This window comes from Populus nigra, chromosome 13 (assembly GCF_951802175.1).
Source record: "Populus nigra chromosome 13, ddPopNigr1.1, whole genome shotgun sequence".
Classification (NCBI taxonomy): domain Eukaryota; kingdom Viridiplantae; phylum Streptophyta; class Magnoliopsida; order Malpighiales; family Salicaceae; genus Populus; species Populus nigra.
This window is the reverse complement of record NC_084864.1, coordinates 10,961,232-10,986,709: the sequence shown is the minus strand read 5'-3', so window position 1 is coordinate 10,986,709 and position 25,478 is coordinate 10,961,232. Positions and strand designations below refer to the sequence as shown.

Below are 25,478 nucleotides of genomic sequence, written 5' to 3'. Positions count from 1 at the left end.
GCTAACTTGGATTGATGTAATATATCGCCACCTTAATATTAGAAAAAAAAATATCATCTTGAAATTTTTTAAATGCAAACCATGTTCTTAATAGTTATTCGAGTTATCTTTGAACCCACTAAATCGACTCTATCACATTGTAACAACTCTTATGCGATTTAATTTAAAACTCCAGTTAGGTAAGGAGTCGGGTCGTGGCAACCCCCATATTTTCACCTTTTTATTTTAAATTTAGTCTCTGATTCTATGATAACTCTTTGGTTTAGTTTCGAGTTTCATCCCACCCGATCAAAATGAAGGCCCAATCGAGGAGAGAAGAAGAGATGGGGAAAGAAAGAGATATATGATCCAACCGGATTAACTTATTATAGTTGTGTCTCTTACTTAAGTCAATTCAATATGTTATCATCTCAATATTAAAAAATATCATTTTCAATTTTTTTAAAGTCAAATCATGTTTTTACTAGTTATCTAGGTTGTCTTCAGATCTGCTAAATGGGCTTTGTTATGTTGTGACAACTCTCATTTGATTTAAGCAATGAGTCAAATTAGAAGGTTTCAAAATTGATCTGCTAAATCAAATTTAATTATACTGTTAAGGAATTTTTTATGATCTAAATATTTTTTTTTACATTAAAAAAATATCATTTGTGATATTTTTTTAATAGAATCAAAGTTCATATATATATATTATCATACTTGGTATATTATAAGTTTACACTTATAGTTTCTTAAAACTATACTTAAAAAACGCATTACCACCACCTCAAATCCATGCCTGCAATCTGCTGCGGGCAACAAAACCAGTGATCAACTAAAAGGGACCCTTTATTTAAACTAGATCCAAATAAAATTTTACATTTTACCATTAATTTTCTAATTTCATAATTAGATATTATAAACCTTTTCGAAGCTGAAAACAGATTATCTTAACATAAAAATCACTCCACAAAACCATAAAATCTCTCTGTCACAGATAACATTTTAAGTAATGATTTTAATGCAATTTTTTTTTCCTTTTATACAAAAATAGCAAGTGAATTGCTTATAAACCATTTGGTAATTGCTGTTTTTAGCACCTATTTGCAGGGGTGAGTAAAAAAATCAAAAAACCGATTAAACCGAGAAAACTAGAAAAAAAATAATTGAAAAAACCGAATCGTGAAAAAAACCTGATTAAACCAATTAAAATTTTAAAAAACCGACCGATTCGGTTTTATAAGCCTGAAATAAAAAAAACCGAACCGAACCCAAACCGAAAAAAACTAGAAAAAAAAGCTAAACCGGAAAAAAACCGAGCCAAACCGATTTGAACCGGTTTCGGTTTTTTTTTTTAAAAAATTTAATTTAATTATTTTTTTAATAAAAATCCAATGAAACTGAAAATAATCACCCCAACTATTTAATATTAACCAAAAAAAAAAAACCCCAACTTGAGTAATTAAAGGCTGGTTGTGGGGTTCATGTGGACACCATAACTAAAAATTGAAAAACTGAAAAAGTGGAAGAACTTCAGACCGTTATTATTAACTTCTATTTCAATATTTTAACTGTATATTATTTTTTAACCATTTATTATTTAATGTTATGATAGCGGTTATTTGTTAAAATATTTTTTTAATAGAAAATATATTAAAATAATATATTTTTATTTTTAAATTTATTTTTAATATTAATACCTCAAAATAATTAAAAAACATAAAAAAAACCTCGGCCAAACAAGCTCGACATCACAATGACATCGCCATACCTTCACAATGCAATCATACCAAACATATCCTTAATGTAAATATTCAATATTTTGACAATTAATTTCAATAATGAAACTTAACTTTAGAAGGGTAGGCAAACCCCCCTTTTTAAGAAATAATCTAATAATAAAGCTAAAAAAACCGATCCATTAAAGGTAAATACAAGTTATAACTCAAAAACCATACTAATTAACCTCAACACACAAAAACTTAATTTGTTTTTATGTTTCACAAATGATTTTTTAAATTAATATTTTTTAGTATTTTCAAATTATTTTAATATGTTAATATGAAAAATAATTTTTTAAAAATAATAAAATATTATTTTAATATATTTTTAAAAAATAATATTTACCATATTTTGAGACATCACATCACAAAACATGCATGATGCCGAGCAACATCCTGGATGCCTCCTTGCGTTCATGAATCTTACTTACGAGGGATGTGCCATTCGGGTAACTGCCTCTCTAATCCTAGCTGTCCAATGACGCGTTGAATATTTTTCAGTTAACTTTCCAATACTTCAACGGGGGGCGCCATTCCTTTAGGCGTAAATAAATAAATTCCACGGTATTATTTTGTCCAAAACAATCAAAGCCGCCTCTTTTACCTTTCTACCCCTGTTCCTCTCCCCCTGCCTAATCCTGGACCGCGGATCCTGCTCTTGATAGCTGCACTGCGACCAATCCCATTGGAGTGATGTAGTCACTCTTTTTTAAGAAAAAACATAATTTAGTCCTTTTTGCATCAATATTTGTTAATTAGCACCTTTTTTTTAACATCCTATGCAAATCTATTACGTTCTATAATTAAAATACAGTTATAAAACCTACCCAATATGATAGTCGACCCTGCTCAAAGCTCCGGTCGTGTATTCGGCGAGTTGATCCATGAGTTAATTAGTTTATTCAAGCTATGATTTTTAATAATAATAAAAAAGAACTCCGAAACAACATTATTCGGGGTGTTTTTTGAAAAACAAATTCATTATGGTAAAAGAAAAAAATTAATTCAAAGTAAAATAATTAATGAATTAACTTATCAAACTGGATTAATTAAGAGGGTCAGCTTCAATAACCACTTGATGAAGTAATGAAAAGTCAATGATAAGAAAAATCCCTTTAGCACATAACCAATGAATCACCGACAAGCATAATGACAATAATAGTTTCAAGAGAGAGAGTGAGAGAGAGATGGTTGTGATTTACGTGCAGTGACTAATAGTATTTCAGGGAGGGACAAGAAAACAAGTGGATCTAAAAGTCAAGGGACTAACTAATATTTTAGAGAATAGAGGGACCGAAATACAGATTGCTTATAAATACAGTAATTAAAGTATAATTTACTTAAAACCAATTAATAGGGAAGCACACAGGAGGGGCAGATCTAGGAATGGAGATGTGTATTTAAACATCGCCCCGCTCTCTCTTTGCTCTCATTCCAGCATCCAGTTAACAGAAGACGTCAGACAAATTACTCTCTTGATCTCTCTCTTTACATTCCGAGGTACCATTCCAATTTCATTTCTCTCTTTCTTCTAATTTAATTGTGAAATTCGTTTAGGTCTGATGATGTTCAGCACAATTTTACTCCTCGATCTGTTGTTTCAAAAATGGATCTGATTGGTTGGAAAGTCATAAGATCTGCCGACTCTTTTAGCTTTGAATTCTACCGGATCTGCTTCCAAACTGATTCTAGCTCTTAATTTCTGTTCGGATCTTAGCATTCTAGGCTGTGGTAGTAAGTTGTAGTTCGCCGTGTTAGATTTTTTTATTTGTTTCATTTTTTTATTTAATTTATTATCGAATATCCAAGCAAATGAGTCAAAACGTATGAGAAGCGCAACATTTTCTAAGATCCAGGACGGACTAGGACTTGATTCAAAGTCTGGATCTAGTTCAACGTATTGAAAAGGGTTGAAATGGTATCGATTGTGTTGTGGGAAATGGACTCAATTTTGTTGTTTGACGTTGTCATGTGCTGATTTGATACATCATTGTGTGCGTGCGTGTGTGATTTGTGAATTTACAAGCGTTATTGTTGCTTATCCATTGATCTGCTAGAGTAGGTTAGAGTTTGCTTATTCGTTTTTTATTTGTTTTCTTTCATAATGATGGATTAATAAATTTGCCTTCTTCAGGTTGTAAACTTAGAGGAGGAAAATGGTGAAGATCTGTTGCATTGGAGCAGGGTATGTAGGTGGGCCTACAATGGCTGTCATTGCACTCAAGTGCCCGGATATTGAGGTGGTGGTTGTTGACATCTCTGAACCTAGGATTGCAGCCTGGAACAGTGACCAGCTCCCCATCTATGAGCCAGGCCTTGATGATGTGGTGAAGCAGCGAAGAGGCAAGAACATCTTCTTCAGCACCGATGTGGAGAAGCATGTTGCAGAGGCTGATATAGTTTTTGTTTCAGTCAACACCCCAACTAAAACTCAGGGTCTTGGAGCTGGTAAAGCTGCAGATCTGACATACTGGGAGAGTGCTGCACGTACGATTGCTGATGTGTCCAAATCTGACAAAATAGTTGTTGAGAAATCAACAGTCCCAGTTAAGACTGCTGAGGCTATTGAAAAGATTTTGACCCATAACAGTAAAGGGATCAAATTCCAGATCCTCTCAAACCCTGAGTTCCTTGCAGAAGGAACTGCAATCGAAGATCTGTTTCAACCTGATCGTGTCCTCATTGGAGGAAGGGAAACCCCAGAAGGCCAGAAGGCAATCCAAGCATTGAAGAGTGTCTACGCTCACTGGGTTCCCGAAGACCGCATCCTAACCACTAACCTTTGGTCTGCAGAGCTGTCCAAGCTTGCTGCCAATGCCTTCCTGGCCCAAAGGATTTCCTCTGTTAATGCCATGTCAGCACTCTGCGAGGCAACTGGGGCCGATGTTGCTGAGGTGTCCTATGCTATTGGCAAGGATTCAAGGATTGGTCCCAAGTTCTTGAGTTCTAGTGTTGGTTTTGGTGGGTCCTGCTTCCAGAAGGATATTCTGAATCTCGTTTACATATGTGAGTGCAATGGCCTTCCGGAGGTAGCAGAGTACTGGAAACAAGTTATCAAGATCAATGATTACCAGAAGAGCCGATTCGTGAACCGTGTTGTTTCCTCTATGTTTAACACGGTTTCTCAAAAGAAGATTGCCATTTTAGGGTTCGCTTTCAAGAAGGATACTGGCGACACAAGGGAGACCCCTGCCATTGATGTGTGCAAGGGGCTGTTGGGAGACAAGGCTATCTTGAACATCTATGATCCACAGGTCACAGAAGACCAGATTCAGAGGGATCTCATCATGAAAAAGTTTGATTGGGATCATCCTCTCCATCTCCAGCCAAAGAGTCCCAAATCTGCTGTTAAGCAAGTGACTGTTACTTGGGATGCCTATGAGGCAACAAAGGGAGCCCACGGCATTTGCATCTTGACGGAGTGGGATGAATTCAGGACTCTCGATTACAAGAAGATATTTGACAACATGCAGAAACCAGCTTTTGTGTTCGATGGAAGGAATGTAGTGAATGCGGACGAGCTGAGGGGGATTGGATTTATTGTGTACTCAATCGGTAAGCCACTGGATGCATGGCTCAAGGACATGCCTGCTATTGCATAAGAGAGATGCTGATTGGTTAGCTCATGCAACTGGTCAACCAATTATAGTACGAGGCAATGAATCTGATTCTTTACCTTTTCTTTTATCGAGTATTGTCATTGTTTCTTGCTTTCATCTAGGACTTTGGCAGATACTGCATGACTGCCATGGTGAAAGCAAGATGCTTTACATTTTGCCTTACATTGCGTTTCCTCACCTCCCTGTCATTTGGTACTTGTTTAGAAAAGTCAATTTGATGTTTATTTGGTTTAAAGTACTGTCATAAATGAAATGTTGAATTCAATAGGTCATTGTTATCTTACTCTCTCCGAATGCCAATTCAGCATTGGTAATTCCTTTGAACTCTCTGAGATAGTTTTATTTTATGTTTTTCATTTTTTATTTTAGATTCTTTTTTTTTTTGTATTTTTGAGCCACATGACGTGTACTTGGTGCTGATGCCTGGCGGGAATGGTTTTGGTTATTTTCTAAAAGGTGACTTGGGCATCTTGCTCTCTTTTAGGAGATGTGATCAGATATTTCTGCTTCGCGTTTCCTGGGTTCTAGGTTCTTTTGCCTTTATTTGTTGTTCGCGTTTAGAGGCTACCGACAAAAATATCCTGAATTGATTTAGAATATGTCTGGTGATGCAAATTGTGTTTTTAAAAAATTTAAAAATTTTGTTTTGTATGTTTTAATTTTTTTTGATGTGTTGATATTAAAAATAATTTTTTAAAAAAATAAAAATTATTAGCATGTATTTCGACACGAAAAATTATTTAAAAAACAACCAGAACAACAATGCCAAATATTTTAGTCTACTTGTAATGAAATCTTTTGACACTTTCCTTCATGAGAAATAGTGATGAAAGCTTTAGATGGCATCAATTTGTTTTCATCACCAAGATGATGGTACACTCCAACATATTTGATGTTTCTTTTTCTTTGTTTTTGAATGACTTTATGTCATGAACTTGAAAAGATGCAAAGAGTTGATGACGAAAATAATTAAAAGATAAAGGTTTATACAGAGAAAATAAATTATTTATAGGAGGACAAATTCCATATGGAATTTGAAATGCCTTCAAGTCAATGTTTTACTGTATACATAATTTCGTACGATTGTTTTCCTCTCTATAATAAAACTTATATAAATTGCTTTAAGGGCTGGACTGGTCTGAGTTTGTTAAAAAACCAGCAGGTACAACAATCCGGTAAACTCAGACGACCCGGCAGGATGATCTATGACCCGGGAGAACTCAGACGAGACCCGATTCTTCTTCAAATATGGTTTCTGTCGTTCGGCTTCTCTTCTTATTTCTTCATTTTCTCTATAATGAGTTGTTGTTTGCAAATGCTCCAGTCGTCTATGGAAGCTGGCTCGACATAGACAAGCTGGCTGAGAAGTTTGTTGCCATGTGCAAGGCTAGTCTTGAAAAAAAAACACATAAATGAATGGTTTATGTTGTTTGATTCACACCTTTAATGCAACTAGAAAATAAAAATAATGCAGAAAACAAGCAAATCACCATTGAAGAGCTGGGTCTCTGGGTTTGGCCCATAGATGGTTAGGAAAAAAGAGGGAGGGGCTCTCTGTTTTGGCCAAAAGGCAGGGGGATGAATGAGAGAGGGATGAGAGAAGTTGTGATTGGGTCTCTATGGCAGCTACTTTGCCTAAGTGAAAAGCAAAGCTTTACTGGTTCTGGGAGAGAAAATCCAAAGCAAGGGGGCAGCGAGTTGTTTTTATTTCTGGTAGAGACAGGGAAAATTTAGGGCTGTCTGTGCCCTTCTTTTAAAATTTTAAATAACATATTATTTTTTTAAAGTGAAATAAAAAAATTAAAATATTTTTGTAAACTTTATTATTTATAACATATATAGCCTATATTCACATTGATTTTTTTTTTAATTTTTTCATACAAAATATTAAAACTTTAATATTTTTTTAAATTTTCCCGGGTTGATCCGAGTTGACCCAAGTTGACCCGGGTTAACCTATAAAACCCAGGACCTGACCTCTTAACCGAGTCAATCCCCAGACCGGATTTAATAATTATGTTTAAAAGTATAATTTGATTAAATATTGACCATAAGCACTTGCAAATTTTTCTCTTTAAAAGCACAATACAATAACTAAATTACATTTTAAAGCAAAAAACCTATAACTTGTGTTAAAGGGCTTTTTGATCTTTCCATTTTGATTTTATTATTATTATTATTATCAAGTGGGGTAAGGGCAATCCAGTTTCTTAGTAAATAAAAAAATAAAAAGTGAAAAGTGAACAAACATTATTTTTTGTGATGACATTGGGAATGGAGCATCGAGACCTTCATAGTAACAAGACATGTGTCGACAACGGACTGGAGGTGTGTTCCGGTGGACTTTTTTATTCTCCTCCCTAAAAAGTGTCGATTCATTTATTTTTTATATCTAATTGTGTCAGATTTTTTTATTGTTATTTGATATATATATTTTTTATTTTTTCTTCAATTTAGTCCCTCATCATTTGGTTTCATTAAATTTTTATATCAAATTTGGTCTTTGTTTTTTTAATTTCTATTTATTTCTTTTTTATCCTTTTCCTAATTAATTCGATTTCATCCATCATTTTTTTTTGATAAATTTGATCTTCATTCTTTTTATTGTTACTTGTTTTGTTTTAAATTTATTTTTTTATTTTTTTTTAATTTCATCCCTTAATATTTTGTGATTGAAAATTTCATTTTGTTATTTTTTGAATTTATCTTTTTCGGCGCTAGTTTCTCTTTCTGTCTCTCTCTCTCTCTCTTACACATACAGAGAGAGAAAGAGAGAGAGAGAGAGAGAGTTGAATCTAAAAAGGCATGCATTTTTTTTTTAAAAAATATTAATATCTAAGAATGTCTTAGCAATTTTTGAAAGTTATTTGTTTTTGCAAAATCAATTTTATGAACACATTTTAAATATAATAAGATTGTTTACCAAAGTGCTATCTTTTCTAAAATTTGATAAACAAAAGCTTTAATGCTGGATTGAAAACATTGTTACTTTTATTTAATAAAATAATAAAAACAAGATAACGTTAAGACTATTTTAATTCCTTTTATATTGTTAAATTACAATAATCTAATTATATTTACCATCTAAATATCTAATATTTTGATAAAAATACCTTCCATATTTAAAAGAAAATTACCTTCAACTTTAACTTGGTTCTTAAATATTATTATAAATTAACCCTATGTTAAATGATTATGAGACTGTGGCGATAACCATATACAATAAATCAAAAAATAATTATGAATTCTAATTCACAATTAATTCAATATTAAATGATAAAATTAAAAGAAAAAAAATTAAAAATAAATAAAAAAATAATTTAAGTCAATACAATTAACCCGCAAAATTCGTGACGTGTGTAATGAGACCGAGATAATTTTATAGAAAGCAAATCAAAATAAATTATGAAATTTAATATCAAATAAACTTAGTGTTAAATGATGAAATTGAAAAAATTAAAATTAAAAAAAATATAAAAATATCCTTAAAAATTATGAGAACCAAAACAAAAAAAACCCTTGACATTAAAATTTCAACAGTCGATTGCTACAGTAAAATACAAAACCTTTCCTGTATATGCTAATTAAAATAAAATTAGATCGCTATTTGAAGGTGAGGGAATGCCATAATTCAGTTTGTAAGCATTTAAACATCATAATAAATTAATCAATTTTCGTCAAAAAAATCAATTCAAAAATCAATTCCCCTTTTAGCCCACCGTTTTCTCAGAACTAGTCAAACACCATCTTCCACGGTGCACACAAAAGGCAAGATAATCTCCACGTGCCAAATTTCAAGACGCCACTAAGGCTGTTCCACGTGTCAAAATTTTGTTTTTTTCATAGACTTCCTTACATCATCATTGCCATCATTAGTTAAGCTAAGACAACAAGCGCACGAGTCGTTTTCCTGATCTGTCCTTGGAGATCCCAGAATCCTTACGTGGCAATTTTCGTAATTCCTCTGCAGATCCTTTCCTCATTTGGTATTTTCAGCTCTTTTCACAGCGAGCCTCGAGGACCCTCTCCTCGGATCACCAAACAGACCCCTAAATTTTCTATAAATCGTGCCCTAACTCTGCCAATCTTCGATCCCAAATCTTCATTCAATTCAACCTCCAAATTCTCCAATTTTCTTTCATTTTGATTCAATCCGATCTTGTTTTCAATTCGCTCTTTTCTCTATCGAGCGAGCCTACTTTTACCCCTTGCCGTGCGCTTGATTCATTTCTAGGGTTAGGGTTTTGAGATTCTCCTTGATTCTTTGATTCCGAAGTGGGTTTTGTTCGATCTTCAATTCTAATCTTGTATATTTGAATTTCATGGCTTAAATTTATCTGGGTCAGTTGAACTTCTAAAATATTTTCTGAAATTTTGAAAATTTACGGCTCTTATAAATTCTTCAACTTTATCCATTTTCTGTTTGATTCAATTGTTTTCCCTTCTGTCCCTTGTTTATTACTCTCTCTTTTTTTTTATTGTAAAGTTGTGCTAATACGATAATACAAACTAGGGATCTATAATTTTTTTTATTTGTGAATTAGGGTTTTTGGTAAATTCGATATTTTCAATTTCATCAATCCTGTTCAACGACCAATTTTAGAAAAGGTAAGATCGATCTCCTCTAGCTTATTCAATATTGAGTTTTTTTTTTCGAGTAATAAATTTAGTTATAGATGGTTATTGTTGATTGGTTATCCCTTTCTTTCTTTTCTTTTATTATAAAAATAATAATTTTCTTACACTCGAATTAATAAAAAAATTGGTTTGGTAATAACATCATTAATTAATTTTCAATAGAATATTTTTCATGAGGTGTGAAGTAAAAATGTGTTAATATAAAGAAATGAAGTTCGTATAGGGAGCGCATAATGGCTACATATAGTAGTATATGTTGGCCCTTTTTGTTAGTATGGTGGATGCTAAAATTCCCATATGCTTGAAAGTCCTTAATCGCTATCCTTTTGGTAATTTGGGTAGTTTCCACTTTAGCTTCTTCTTGTCTGTTTATGTCAAAGGAATCTTACCTTTCTATCTTCAACTTTTCAGAAATGTAAGAAAATAGTAACAAAAGTCGCCCTTCTAGGCAGCTGATGTCATAATTATTGTGGGATAGTGTATATTTTCACTTCTAGAAAACCAGTCTGCTGTTGTGTTTTCGTGAAAGCATCTGATACTTTGAATCTTTACTTTGTTTGTGTGTTTCTAATATGAGTGAAGATGATTCTGATTTGCAGATAAAATTAAAATGATTCACAAACGTGCTTTTTCTGATGATAATTTGTATGAGTTTGCTTGTAAGCACCCCAGACAAATGGAGCACATTGATCAGCTTGCTCCTATTTTCCCACTTGACAGTGGGCACCAGAAACATCTTGTTTCAGGTAAAGGAGCTGCTGCTGGTGTCTGTTATTTACGAGTTTTTGCATTGCTTTGTACTTCGAAACTTGTTACAATGTGGATTGTGGAGTTGTACTTTTATTCTTTTCTCCGTTTCATTTAGCCTGTCCAATCTGATGACTTGATATTCAAAAAACTTAAGGATGAAATTCTGGCTTTTATGGTATATAGATCTTGGATTGGAAATCGTTCTAATGTTGATTTGTAAGAGTATTTTGGTGGACTTTTCATTATGATTATTGTAATATGCATGTAGTGGTTCTGATATTCTGTGCAACAAATTCATTTTGCGCCTTATATGTTTGTTTTTTTGCCTATTAGAATTAAAAAAATTCACGAATTCTCTAGAAGATGCTAACATTCTAGTGCTACAGATCTTATAGGGATTAAAAACACAATAGTGTGTTTTGTAATCACTTTCTTGTGTTTCCATAATTACATGCCATATTTTAATTTGTTAACGGAGTTCCCTGGTTTATATAACTGACCTGCAATATGATAATGAAGGTGATGACAGTTTTAGAAAGTGTCAAGAAGTAGGGAGGTCTGCAAGTGACTTGTTCAGTGAATGTTCAAATGGGACTAGCAAGGGATTTGAAACTGGTGATAATGGTTGTTTCCCCCACTTTTTGTGGATCGGCAATGGGATTCTTGAAGCCGATAATTTATCTTTCTTCCCAGAATATTTTGATCATGGGCACCAGCTCAGGGCTTTACTTGAGCCTGAAGAGGCCTGCTCATCTCTTGATTACCCTTTTCAGAAGCAGGTTTCTGTTGGACCAGAGCATCAAGCTTATGTCCCAGAGTGGGACTCCCAGGGTTCAAGCACCTCCCTGAACCAGCTAGATGACTCTAACCTTCAAGTTGCATGTGCACATTCTTCTAGCTCAGGTGTCATAATTAATGGTGGTTACGAGGAGAACCTGATGGGTACTTGTATCCTTCCCATGCCTGACCTGGAAGCATCTTCAAATTACTGCTATGAAGCCACCAATCATGACTGTGCATGCCCTGATGCAGGTTCTATCAGATGCATAAAACAACATGTCTCAGAAGCTAGGCTGAAACTTAGAGAGAACCTTGGGGAGGAGATATTCGAGGGGTTGGGGTTCTGTGATATGGGAGAGGTGGTTGCAAATAAATGGACTGACGAGGAAGAGCAAGCCTTCCATGAGGTGGTCTTATCTAATCCTGTTTCTTTGGGAAAAAACTTTTGGGACCATCTGTCAGCAACATTCCCTTCCCGAACAAAGAAGGAGCTTGTCAGTTATTATTTCAATGTATTCATGCTCCAGAAACGTGCTGAGCAGAACAGGTTTGACCCTCTAAATATTGACAGCGATGATGATGAGTGGCAAAAAATTGAGGGTGAAACAGTAGAGGAAGATGAGGATTCTGCGGTGGAATCTCTGACTGGTCAGGATTCCTCTGCTTACTGTCAAGAGGATCATGCCGAGAAGTTCAATGAATATGTTGAGGATGAGGATGAAGCTGTTGCTTCTAAAGATGGTGTTGATAATGTGGTAACTGATGCGGAGTATGAGGGAGATGTAGATGATTTTTCAGGAGCACATGTTGGGATTTACCATGGTTGTGTTGGTGACCTTGGACCTAAACATTTCAATGGAATTTCTGGGACCAACACAGATGATTGTGATGTTCAAGATGATTCATGCACATCATATGAGCATCATCGAGACAGCATTGATTGCTATGGTCCCCGTGATATGGGAACTGATGGGAGACACTCCAGTCAAGATTAATATTTTCACAGTAAATTTTCTTGATGGTTTGGTTCCCCTGCTGTTGTTCTGCAAGACTGGATATTATCAAGGGATTGATGTTTTAGCCATTGAAACTTGAAGAAGCTGATACCTTTATTCAATGTTGATTGTTGGGGAAGAGTGGTTGTCCCATGCATCCTTCCAAATTAAAGTTGGCTCTTCTAGGCATCAATATTCAAGAGTCTGGTAGGTCATCAGTTTCCAGGACTGGCCTTTCAAGGTTCATGTGGCTCAATTAAGAAGGATTTCAGATAGACAATTACTAGTAATACTACTGCAAAATCTAATTTTGCTTGCAAAATTTTGAATATGTTGGTGGAAGGGCATTTTGCAAGATGCAAGTACTTTTATAGGACGTGGTTGATGTTCTTGAGTGAGCCAATGGAATCATCGTGGTAATATGCAGAGCTGTGGGTGCGCGATTTGTTCAGCTGTTTAGCGTGACTTGAATCATGTTTCTTTTTATCTCTGCGTGATCAATCTCATGGTAATTATCTTGCAATTTAATCAACCCTTTGTAAGGCCACTTGGACCAACATCAAAATTGAATGGTGTCGTTAAGGCATTTTATTTTATCTTCTTTGGTTCCTCCTCCACTCTTGGCCTTTTTTTTTTTCCTTCAAATGTTCCCGGTGATAGTTTTTATGTTATTAATGTTTCTGTTAAATGTTGCTTGTGTTTCCTGCCCCCATGAATTTTGTAGATGCTTTAGTGTTAGCTTTGTAAGAGTGACCTCCATATCAGCGAAACGATATTCTTGACAGTAAGATTGAGTGCTATTCACTGTTTTCCCGGCAAATAGCCTCACTAGCTCTCTCCCTTTGACCGTGTGTGCATGCCTATGTGGGTCTGTTTATTTCGGTTTATGTAATTGAAGTTTCTTGGACTTGGAAGCGATCATACTTGTTTTCCTGCAACTTGGTCTTCAATGAACAATTTTGCTGTTTTCGCAAGCATTTATGGTTCGTTATTTTTGGTTAAATCTCAGAACTGTTTTTTTCACAACCTCCATTTAAGAATGGTTGCATGAAATTTCATCTACCTTACCTCTCCTTCATTCCATTGGAACTCTTGGGGTCTGTCACAGGCGCAGGAAACTGTGTATAAACTTGTTCTCTCTCATCTATGATGATAATTTCACTTTCTACTAGAAGTGCACAGGAAACCTAAATTGGCTGTTTGGTTAAGTTATTATAGTCGGGTCGTTCTGATACTGATGACAGCAACCGGTGCATGACAGAGCTGTGTGTTTCCAGTTTACATATGCAGTTTTTGTTTCACGGAAAACTGCATGGGTAGATTAACAGAAAAAAATAATAAAAAAAGCAATAATAACTGTGGATGGGGCAAAACGCAAAACGATATTGAGATTCGAGTACAATATAAGAATTCTGAGAAAAGATGGCCGTGTAAATGTTTGAAGAACTGTAGTTCTTGCAACTTGCTCAAATGGGGTGGAAACCCAGCAGCAATTGCATCAGTAGATTTTTACTAAACTAGAAGCATAAAAGCAAAAAAACGTTAAATCTGTGGTCTCATCATCAAAATGGAAAGCAAGGTACGAGATGGACAGCACTCTTCCAATTTACTGCTGGAGTGTTGACGAAGCATTGAATCTATAAAGTTGCTTGCCAAAACAGGCATCACGGGCTATTATCTAATAAACAAGCAAAAAGAAAGGGGAGAAAAATACAATTTCAACTCCAATCACATTAAAAGAGCACAGCATCTGCATCTTGCCCTAAAGTGCTTCTCTGTAAACTGGACTTCTAGATATAAAATTGTTACTGCTCAAGGAGTATGGTGCCACATCTCGGAACTTAAATTCTGGCAAAAGAAACGAGATTGTTAATTTCTAAACCAACCTTTCATGGATTGTTTATTAATATTTGCAGCTCCAAAATTCAAGTACAAAGTCATGGTTTTTCCTCTGCCTTGTTTTTTATCCTCATTTTTTTATGGGCAAAAGCAAGTTTTTTTAAGCTTTTCAATAATGGCTCACATTCAAAATTGGGATACTTTTTCCTGTCCTTCCTTCAAGTATCTATACAGAGATGATACCCTTTTCGATTCCTAAATTTATAATTAGCAATTGTCTATACCCGTATACCAATTCATATCCGCACCTATTATGAGATGATAAATGGGTTGCTTGGCAGCTTAGAGGTAGTCTGGCTGGTAGAAGAAGTCTGGTGGTGCTTGGTGCTGGTGGTGGAGAGGAGTCAAACACGATCAAAGACAGTCGAGGTTGATCAAGAGATGAACGAGATTGAGTTAGTCAACTAGGTCAAATAGACCAGAATCTGGTAAAAATGGTAACAAGCACAAAGTAGAAACACACAGCATGGTGAATTCACATAATCTGTGTATGCCTGAGACAGTTCATGCATCAACAATAACCCAATTCTTGGATCTGATCCATGTTGGCCAGCCTGTTGACATAGGTTTTTCCCATTTTCTCTTGTTACCATTTGAGCTTAAATTAATTCAGTGGCCACTTCTATTGACTGTGCTCCATAATCTCAGATCTCTAAAGATACTAAACCATCTGAGTTAAGATTTTTTTATTCCAATTGTTGCCAAACTTCTTTTTAAATAGATTAAATTAAAAGAGGATCTAGTGGCATGGATATACCAGGATAACCCAGCAATTAGTTGATCTAAAACCCAACTAGAGTAAAATAAGAAAAAATTTGATATTAAAATAATATTTTTTAAAAAATTTATTTTTAATATAAATATATCAAAACAGTTAAAAAATATAAAAAATAAAAATTAATTTTAACCAAATTCCATTTAGACCGCAATATCAATTGGTATATTAATGACACTTTAGGATCAGTTTAGATAACAATCCCAATTTCTTCTCCATTCTTCAACCAAAAAGCTACAGCCAGATTCACCTGTGAATCCAAAAGGTCTTGGATACCGTTTAATTTGATTAAGAGCTGAATCTACTTTCCAAGTAGAGAAAGTAGTAAGCTTATTGGAGAAGCAAGCCTTGCATAACAAGACAATGCCACCAAGAAAAGGTGAGTCTATCGTTTCATGATGTAGCAACTCAGATAAAAACAATTGCTGCGATGGGACAATCCTAGTCTATGGATGTAGCAGAAGGGCAGGTGGATTTTATCTAAAAATAAAATGGGAAGTGGTTTAATAAATCAAGACACTGCTACTAAATACCATAACATGAATCGAAAAGCAACTCTGACAATTTACTTCAATCACAAGTAATCACATGATCAAATCCCAAATCATTTTGTGGCCGAAATTGTCCCTATTCAATGCAAGCGAGTACAGTTTTATGCGGATTTTAAGCTCACCAGCGAGTATGACTCCATTCCTATAACTTGGCTTCCTTTCCATGCAAGGGTTTCTCTCCTTTTAAATACTTACTCACTCACTATCATAGAGAGAGAGAGAGAGAGAGAGAGAGAGAGAGAGGCTTCCTTTTGTTTTTCTCTGGCTTCTTTGTGCATTTTGGCACTTTCAAAGCAGAGTCATAAAACCCATCACTTTCACTTCAATATCTCTCTTGCATTGCATATGCTTGCAAAGAAAGTACTCCACCAGAGAGGCAGAGCAATAGAACAGGGGCAAGGGATCACTCTTTGTATGGGGTTTTTAACTTTTCTTAATTGGCTTGATTAGATCACAAAAACCCACGCCGTCCCCTCTTTAATCCCTTCTAAAACCAAGACTTCACAAAACTAGGCTCTAAATTTAGGTTCTTTTTCATCTGGGTTTCGTTGACTCCTCTGTTATTCTTCAACTTTCTGGTGTGTTTGTTTCCCTGATTGGCAAAGAAGTATCTTTCGCCATTTTTCTTGAGAAAGTTGAGGTTTTGCTTGGTTTCTGATCTGGGGTTTCTTTTGTTTGCACAAATGAAGAAGAATCAAGAAAAGGTGCACGTATGCAAGTTATGCAAGAAGAGTTTCTTGACCGGGAAAATGTTGGGTGGTCACATGAAGATTCATGGAGCTAGAAAATCAATTAAAGAATATGTCAAGTTTGAAAGCAACAACATGGGTTCTGAATGTCATAGCCTAAGAGAACAGCCCAAGAAATCTTGGAAATTCTCAGGCTTGAATCATGATGGTAGTGTTTCAATGCAAGAAACAGCGAAATGTAGAGTCTGTGGCAAAGAATTTAGGTCACCAAAATCCCTCCATGGCCACATGAGGCATCACTCTGCTAAAGAAAGGAAAGGAGTTTACTGCGAAGAATGTGGCAGAGGGTTTCTGTCATTAAAATCTCTAAGCAATCACATGAGGCTGCATCATAAGAAGTCGAGGATCTCAAGTTCAGTGCCTAATCTGGTTGTTATGGCCTTATCTGCTACTGAGACTGTGAATCTTGTGAGAAGAAAGCGATCTAGCAGAATGAGGTACAAGATTACTCCCAATTCTTCTTTTTCTAGATCGAATGAATCTGTATCTGGTTTTGATATTGAGCAAGAAGTTGAGGAGGTGGCTATTACATTGATTATGATGTCTAGGGGTGAATGTAATGGGTTTGATTCATTGTGTCAAAGTAAGAGAATTGAGAGAGGTGAGGGTTATCATGGTTTTGATGGTAATGGATTTGTAAGGCCAAAGAAAACCGGAGAGGATTATTTAGATTCTTGTGATTTGGATTATAAAATTAGGATATCTGGTGGTGAAGGTGATATTGGAATGGGATATGGTGAGGCAAATCAAGTTAGATTGGAAGTTCCCATGGAGAGTTTTCATAAGGATGTTGAATCCAAGAGCCCTCAATTGGATGACGAATCAGGAGTTGAATTCTGTGGTATTGAGATAAAGAAGGGAGGTCACAGTGAATTGATTACCAATTGCACTGTAGCTGAATCAAGTCTGGATCTGATGGGAGGAGTTGGATTGGATGTTGCTCGTTTGGGATTTCAGAAATCTATTCCAATCAATCAAGCAAACTTTGATGCTTCTGATGCGGAAATGGGACAGGATGCTCGCCTTCAGATGGTGGTAGCTACAGATTCTGATATCACGGAAAGTCCAAGCAAAAAAGGTGATTTCAGGTGCAGAATCTGCAATAGAAACTTCATCAGTTATCAGTCACTTGGGGGTCACCAAACATTCCATAGAAAGAGCTCCATAGGGTTGAAGGTTGATAGCTGCAAAAGGGATATCCAGGCTATTTTTTCTCCTGAAACTAAGGTTACAGGAAAACTTGTCAAGATTGAATGTATTCAGGAATCAGTGAAGCAGGAAACTGATGGAGTCATTGTAAAAGATTGCGAGTCAAAGGAGGGTAAGGAGCACAAATGCCCAGTCTGCTTTAAAGTTTTTCTTTCCGGCCAAGCTTTGGGAGGTCACAAAAGGGCTCATTTTCCTAAAGCCAGAGAAGAACAGAACATTGCAGTGAACCGAGAGGTTTCTGATATCTGTAATGTTTTCACTATTAATGTCCCATACACGGTTGCTCCAGAGGTCAGTAATGATGTTCGGTGTGAGTCATGGTGGCCTGCCAATTCCCACAAGCATGAGCCACTGGTGGGTCTTATAGCCAACTAAGATGCGTGATGATGCTATTACCTTCCTTCTTAAGCGTTTCAAGAATGTAGAGACAGGATGGTGCATTTCATTTCTGGTTCAAGGATAGTTCATTCAGAGGTAGATTCTCTTTGCTACTGTCGTTTAGAAAGTCTCAATTGCACTCATTTGGTTTTTGCTTCCTTTTCCACATCATTTCATCTATGAACAGAAGAGGCTTCATTGTTGAGAATCTGAAGCTCATTGGACAAATTCTCTACGGAATTTTGAGTGGTGTAGTAGGACTTGTTTGCTTCATTTGCTTTGTTGTTTTCGTACTAGTATGTCAATCGGAACAGATGAACAGAAACAGTATTGTTGATCTAGACCGGGTTCCCAATTTTTGTTTACCATTCTTTTGTACTAAATACAGAACAGAAAGCAGTTCTAGAAGCATAAAATCTCAGTAGTTTGGTTTATATACAGTTTTCAAGATTGGTTGGGAATCATTAATATGTGGAATTGCGAGAGATGATAGGTTGGTGGCCATCAGACAATTTAAAATTTTGTGCAGCATATGGCATCAGAGCAAAAGGTAGTTCAGTCACCTAACATATACACATGACATATTACCTCAATCTGCATCATATTTTATAATCAATTTTCTCTTAGTTGTAATCTAAAAAGAAAACTTATATTGCATTTCATATTCTTCACTTCTCAACATTTAAAGAAGCTCCTCATAATCTTATGCTAGCAGCTCGGCTAAGAGGCCTTTTACTTGAAGGCAAATAGTTCCTGCAACTTAAATGAAGCAGACAGTATAGGATCAAGCTGCTGCTAACAATTAGCTCATGTTGGGTATTAGCTTTTCTACGATAGAAAGTAATATAAAAACATTTTTAAGAACTTACCTCATATCTTAATTTTTTTAACTAATTAAATTAATAAAATTAAGCACAAAAATATGATGGATTTATTTAAAGAGCTTTTATTTAAGAGAGCATATTAAAGAATAATATAAAATTAACACAAGAAGATGATGGACATGTGTAAATTTTAAACTTGAATTTTTACTTGAAAAAATATAGTAAAGAGTAATATAATGTTATTCTTGTGATCTTACTTGATAGTTTAAGTTTTTAAATTGAAACTTGTTAGAAGTGCCTATGCATATTAGTCTAGTTTAAACATTGTCGTGTCCCCAATGAACAAGAGCCAAGCTTGAAGGCCAACAAGCTGCTTTGAGTCTCTTTAGGCTTGAAGCACAGGTTGCTTTCATGCAACTGAAAGATGCCATGTTAAGAAACTTCACTTGTAGATCTAGTAGAGCAATGATGGAGAGAAGCAAGCAGCCCTATTGCTCCACAGCACCTTATGGATTGATGTTGTGTGACAGTTTCCTCTAATTAAGCTGAGGACTTGTATTGTCAAAAGTTTGTTTATGTAAGAAATGAGAAACACTTCGACAAGAAATCTAATGTGGATAAAGAAGTTGAGTAAATGCAATTAAGAATTGGCGTTGGCAGAAATATGATTATGGAACCAATAATCAGACTTCGGCCTCCTCTGCGGCCATTTCTATTTTAGATTTAATTCTGCTTTCGTTTTCATTCTCTTTTTCAGAAAACTAAGAACAAAAACTTAGAACTGAAAATGAAAACTAAAAAACATATTTGATTGCATATTTATGTTTTTTTTTCCGAGATAAGATAATTATAATTTCTAAAATTAAGACTTGTACTCTTAATAAATTATGTTTTCAATTATGAGTAATATAAAAGTTGATGGCGTGGCATTTAGGTTGATATATACCAGAACCTTCCCAAGTCAAGAATGCTCTTGCGGTGAATGTTCTGTTCTGCAACATGGGAGCAAATTTGTCCATGAATTCACTGTGAATTTGAGGGGAAAAGGAAAAATAAAAACGCTTGGGGTTTTCATTTATTGACTTGTGAATCTGTCTCTTAGTTACTGATAATGGCTAGGTCATTTGATAGTTTCATAAAATTTCTTGGTAGCCTGGTACTTTTGCCCATTTGGGTTTTAGCTTCTGGTATTAGTTTTTTTTTTATTAGAAATAATAAAACTGATACATCAAGGTAAAGGAAACAAAAAAAAAAAAAAAACCTTTCCTTCTGCAGCAATTCGTTTCCCTGTGATTCTCTATGATCACTACCACAGTTGCGGAACAGTGAACTCCTTGCATGTTATAAAGAAGGTTGATCGTGCAATTCTTAATATGTAGCTGTGGGTGATTATGCAATCATCTGTGTGGAATCTATTTCTTTATTTCAAATCTATTTGGTGCATAATATTGCATGCTTTTGTAAATGCAAATTGAAAGGAGATGTAGAGTAGACAATCAAGAAACATCACGTAATATTCTTTCCAACGTCGCTGGAATTGAAAATCCTGACGAGAAAGTTTCCGACTATGATATTCCATCACCTATTACATTAACATTGAAAAATATAACGGTAAGAACCTGAGATTAAAGAATTTGTTTTTTCTGTAGTTTAAGGTTCGAGTTCTGTGGTTGCTAATATGATGGTCACTGGAGGTTTACATGGTCGTTAATTTCAGGACTCGTGGAATTAGTTAAGATACACGCAAACTGGCCCGGACATCCACGTTAATAAAAAAAAAAATTAAAAAATACCGACGGGATCTTTATTATATACCAACAGAATATTTTGACAGCATTTTTCAATTTCCAGGCAGTGGTTAAATAGATCTCTATTAACAATTTCATTTTAATTCCATCCTTTTTCTATAGTAACATAGTCAAGAAACTTAGATAAACAAGTAAAGGTGAAGCACCATTATTGATGCAGTTTCCTTGTATTTCAGGCAGTAAACAGTTGTTTTTGGAAGGTTTTCAAAATCTCCTCCAAATAGATATGGCTGTAGCATGCAAGAAAAGATAACAAACAATACCAAAAGAAAATGAAAACATCAACATAATAATCTTTTTAATGTTGACGGGATAGAAAACTCCGACGAAAAAGTTTCCAACGATAGTATTTCATCACCTATTATGTTGGTATTGAGAAATATTGACAGAATCTTTACTATATACCAACGGAATATTTTATCAATATTTTTTTAATTTTCATACAGTGATTGAATAGATTTCTTTAGATTCGTTGTGCGTTTTGTGTTTTAGGTATTTTTAGCTTTTTCTTTCTTAGATTTTTTTATATTTGCTGACTGATTTGCAACCCATTACAGATGAATAATTTTTTGAACTCTTCCAGTTAACATTGATTTATATGGTGATAAAAAAGAGGAGTCAGAGATGATGCATTCCATCAAAATTTCTTGTTTTCTCAACATTTGTTTTTCTCGAAGTATTGTTTGCCCAGATTGACAATCAATGAAATGCGCTGTAAGAACATTCACAGTCAATTGTTTAAGATATTTAATAAATGAAGAAGATTCAAATCTAACATAAATTCCTAGTATCCTTTGCTGACCCATTTTTGTGCGTTCTGGTGGGGCAATTGAAATATATATTTGGTTCTTATCAAGAATTAATATATTTGGTCCCACAAATTTCTTTTATAAAAACACATATTTTCTTTTTTTATTCAAGAAATAAAAAAAAAATCAAAAATTCAAATCCAGAAATATTTTCGATACACAAGTAGATAAACTCTTGAGCTAAAATAGATCAAAACACCAGAAGAATAGCCAGATTGAGATATTATTGATAAGATTGGCTGGAGAAATACTTAATGGAAAGAATAGTCAAATATTATTCCAAAAATTTTGTTTGGAAGTTGTTTTGACCAACATTAGAAGAATTAAGTAAGTTCAAGGACTCAATTGAACTTCTAATACGTTTAATTGACTTAATTAAGAACTTAATTGAAGCAAAATTGAGTCTGAAAGTCAATTAGATCAAAATTGAAAGAAATAATTAAATTTAAAGGCTTAATTAAACTTCTAATGGGTTTGTTTAACTTATTTAAGAACTTATTTAAAAAAAATTTAAGATTGAAATCCAACTTGACCAATATTGGAAGAATTAATTAAGTTTAAGGGTTTATTTAAACTTCTAATGAGTTTAATTGGCTTAATTAAAAACTTAATTGAAACAAAAATTAAGTTTGAAAGTTGTTTTGGCTAAAATTAAAAGAATTACTTATGCTCAAGGACTTAATTAAACTTCTAATAAGTTTTGTTGACTTATTTGAAGAAAATCAAGTTTAGAGACCTAATTTGGATCAATTTGCAAAAATTGAAAGATCAAGAACTTATTTGAACCTTAGGAATCATAGATTAATGCAATCAAGAATTTAATTGAAAGAAGTTTGAAGGTTAATTAATTATTTAATTGAAATAATTCAAAGTCAAAGACTAAGGTGCAAAAGACGTATGCATTCAAGAACTAAAATTGACCAAATCAGGGGTCAAATTGAAACAAAATAAAAGTTTGAAGGTTAATAAAGGTCAAATTGCATAATTGAGAAACTAAGGATTAAGTTGTCAAAGGCACACGGGTTAAAGGATTTTAACCAATGTTTGCAAGGATGCAATTGCAACAATTGAAGTTTTCGGTTTAATTGGGGATATAAATGCTGAAATTAGAAGAACATGGGCAAATTTGAAAATTTAAAAAATCCGATGAAAAACCCTAATTTTTAGGGTTTAGTAACGAACAACATGTCACTCAAACTTAAATGAAAAAATTAGGTGACGCGTCATTTGATCACTATTCTTCTTCTTATTCTTTAGTCAAGAAAGTTGATCGAGCAACCACCTTCAGATGAATAAATATAGTATCTCTAACCGGGATCTAATCATAAACAATCGACTAAAAAACATTCTTTGTACAAAGATTAGCTATTCTCATCAAATATAAGACAAACTTGACAATATCTTATCCCCATTTAGTCTTCCCTGCATTGAGAATCTCAAACATATCGAGGACTAATCTTTCAACTAATAAATGTGAAGTTCCAGACCTCTAAATTAAGTGGGGTGTATTCTAAATGATAGATATACATCTCCTCTACATATTTCAGGTCCATCAATAACACATTTATGTCCAATTCCACAATGAATTCACCAAAGTACTTTAAAGTACTTTACCTAGACAGCCTCAACTAAAGAAGAAATTCACCCATGAAAGAACAAACTTTGAGACTGCTTTCTCATGCTAGGACTCGATTCACAAAGTGATAAAGGGGAGACTAGACACAACAACTTTTAAGAGGAAGGTTTTAGAAGATAGGGAAAGAGGAAGAATCTTTTATAACCACCTACCTTGTAGAAAAACACTGTGGTTTTATAACCTCTTGGTTTATCTTTAATTATAAAAGAGAGGTGTTTTACAGGAATAGGGGGTCCAAAAGAGAAGGAAAATCATGGAAAAACTGAGATAGAAATTCTTGAGTTGATAAAGAAAAAAATACAAGAAAATAATGTGCAGAGTTAAGAGAAGAAAAGAAAAAAGAAAAAAAAAGCATACAAATCAAGGTTTAGAAGCAAAGGAAAAGAGGAAAGAAACAATAAAATCTAGTAAAAAAAGGTTGTATCGTTGTAAAAGGTATATTTTAAACTTTGATAAAAAGATGTAACTTAATGGGCACACCCCTCCTTTAATTTTTATGAAGTCCATTTTTTATTGTTTGTTCTTTATATTGTTGATTTCTCTTTCATTTTAGAAGGAACATACATAGTAGATTACTAGATTGGTGGTTCGCGTGATACCATGAGCTGGCACAAAAATATTTTTTACCTAAAAAAAGTTTAGGAAACGATTATATTTTTAAAGAAGTGAGAGAAATTCTATAACCGAGTTAAATTTTGATTAATTTGATAATATGATAAAAAAGATAAGGCAACAACAAAAAAAAATTAAAAAAATATAATTTAGGATAGCACATGAAACATGTGATTAGGATAACCCTATAGAAATATGATACTATAAAAAATCAATTGTGAAAAAGGATCTAGAAAAAAAACCAATGTAGAACAATGATATTAAAAAATAAAATAAAACAAAAAATGATGTCAACCCTTAGTAACTTTTCAAACTTGTGACCCGAATAATCAGACAGAAGGCACTATATATAAAAAAAAAATTATGAAGCTCAATCCCTAGAAAATAAAACGTTGAAGGATTAAATAAAACAATTACACAAAAAAAATACACTATAAACTTGGATTGAATGGTGAAATTAAAATTAATAAAACTTTTATAAAAAAAGTAAAGAAAAAAAAAGTCCAAAGAATAAGGATCAAGTTGAAAACATCAGTGTATGATAAAAAAAGTTGAACATGTAGAATTTTTTAACATGTTTTTTTTACATAAAAAAACTCCTAAATATAAATTGAAAAACTTATGCACACATCTAATTAAATAAATCAAGAACTATTGCGTAATGAGATGAAAAAAAAGGTCATCAAAGATAAATAAAATAAAATTAAAAAAATTGATAAATGAATGTAAATAAAAATATGTAATATCGTAAAAACATTTCGTTTATCTTATTGTGTTTGATAAAATTGTTTATTAAAATTAATTTGTAATACAAATCAATACACATAAAATTTATTGAAAAGAATAAAAAAATATTATGTAAGACTGTATATATTAAAAATAAAAGGAAAAAATATGCTGTGTGTGTGTGTGTGTATCATAATTTAAAAACAATAAGAATGAGTTAGGTAGAAATTATGAATTCAAATAATAGGACCATATATTTTCTTTATCTAAATAACATACAAATACACATGTACATATGTCATTCATGCATTCTCATATTTTCTTAACATTTTCATTATTAAAATGGAAAGTCACAAAGAAAATATTATTGCAAGACATCAAATAATAAATGCATATAAATTATATAAAATATTCTTTATAAATAAAGCCTTTTCAAGAGACTAAGATGAAATAATATATATTTATCTTTTTCAAGAGATAAAAGAAATCATATAAACTTATCCTCTTCCCGAGATTAAAAATCATAAGAGATTATCTTTTCATAATTTCATTATCTTTCAAAACTATATAGTCATATATGTTTTTATCTAATAATAAAAATAAAATTTAATGAAAAATGAATGCTTTGATATGATTTTATCTTGATAACATGATATAAAATTAAAAAATAAAATAAAATATATAAAAAACTAGAAAATCTCGCAACCATTTATTTTATTCTATTTATAAGAAAGAGAAATAAATGAATAAAAAAAGAAGAAAAGATAATAAATATACATTTCATAATATATTAATAACAATAGTATTTTTTTTTTCTTTTATAAGAAAGAGAAATAAACAATAGTATTTTTTTTATTTTTCTCTTATATACCATAGTTTTAAACTCGAGAAACGGATGTTGACCATGTCGTTAGGTTATTTATTCTAAATTGACCTTTAAATTTTTTAAAGATAAAATA

The 25,478-nt window shown here is 33.4% G+C and overlaps 3 protein-coding genes across 4 annotated transcripts; all 3 read left to right on the top strand.

Annotated features, from left to right (window-relative positions):
* Positions 1-3,073: 3,073 nt before the first annotated feature.
* On the top strand, positions 3,074-5,663 carry LOC133670682 (UDP-glucose 6-dehydrogenase 4). Its single transcript, XM_062091252.1, has 2 exons — positions 3,074-3,260; positions 3,895-5,663. Exon 2 carries the CDS (start codon positions 3,917-3,919, stop codon positions 5,360-5,362), a length of 1,446 nt encoding a protein of 481 aa, XP_061947236.1. The 5' UTR covers positions 3,074-3,260; positions 3,895-3,916; the 3' UTR covers positions 5,363-5,663.
* A 3,716-nt stretch (positions 5,664-9,379) lies between these two features.
* On the top strand, positions 9,380-13,139 carry LOC133670962 (uncharacterized). Of its 2 annotated transcripts, XM_062091561.1 has the most exons (3): positions 9,380-9,988; positions 10,618-10,764; positions 11,288-13,139. In XM_062091561.1, the coding sequence occupies exons 2-3, from the start codon at positions 10,629-10,631 to the stop codon at positions 12,541-12,543; spliced, it is 1,392 nt and encodes a 463-aa protein (XP_061947545.1). In that variant the 5' UTR covers positions 9,380-9,988; positions 10,618-10,628; the 3' UTR covers positions 12,544-13,139. The 2 variants fall into 2 exon arrangements, with proteins under 2 accessions (XP_061947545.1, XP_061947546.1); XM_062091562.1 differs by lacking the exon at positions 9,380-9,988 and having other exon boundaries at positions 10,004-10,764.
* A 2,667-nt stretch (positions 13,140-15,806) lies between these two features.
* On the top strand, positions 15,807-18,544 carry LOC133670906 (uncharacterized). Its single transcript, XM_062091505.1, has 2 exons — positions 15,807-18,200; positions 18,292-18,544. Exon 1 carries the CDS (start codon positions 16,452-16,454, stop codon positions 18,099-18,101), a length of 1,650 nt encoding a protein of 549 aa, XP_061947489.1. The 5' UTR covers positions 15,807-16,451; the 3' UTR covers positions 18,102-18,200; positions 18,292-18,544.
* Positions 18,545-25,478: the final 6,934 nt, after the last annotated feature.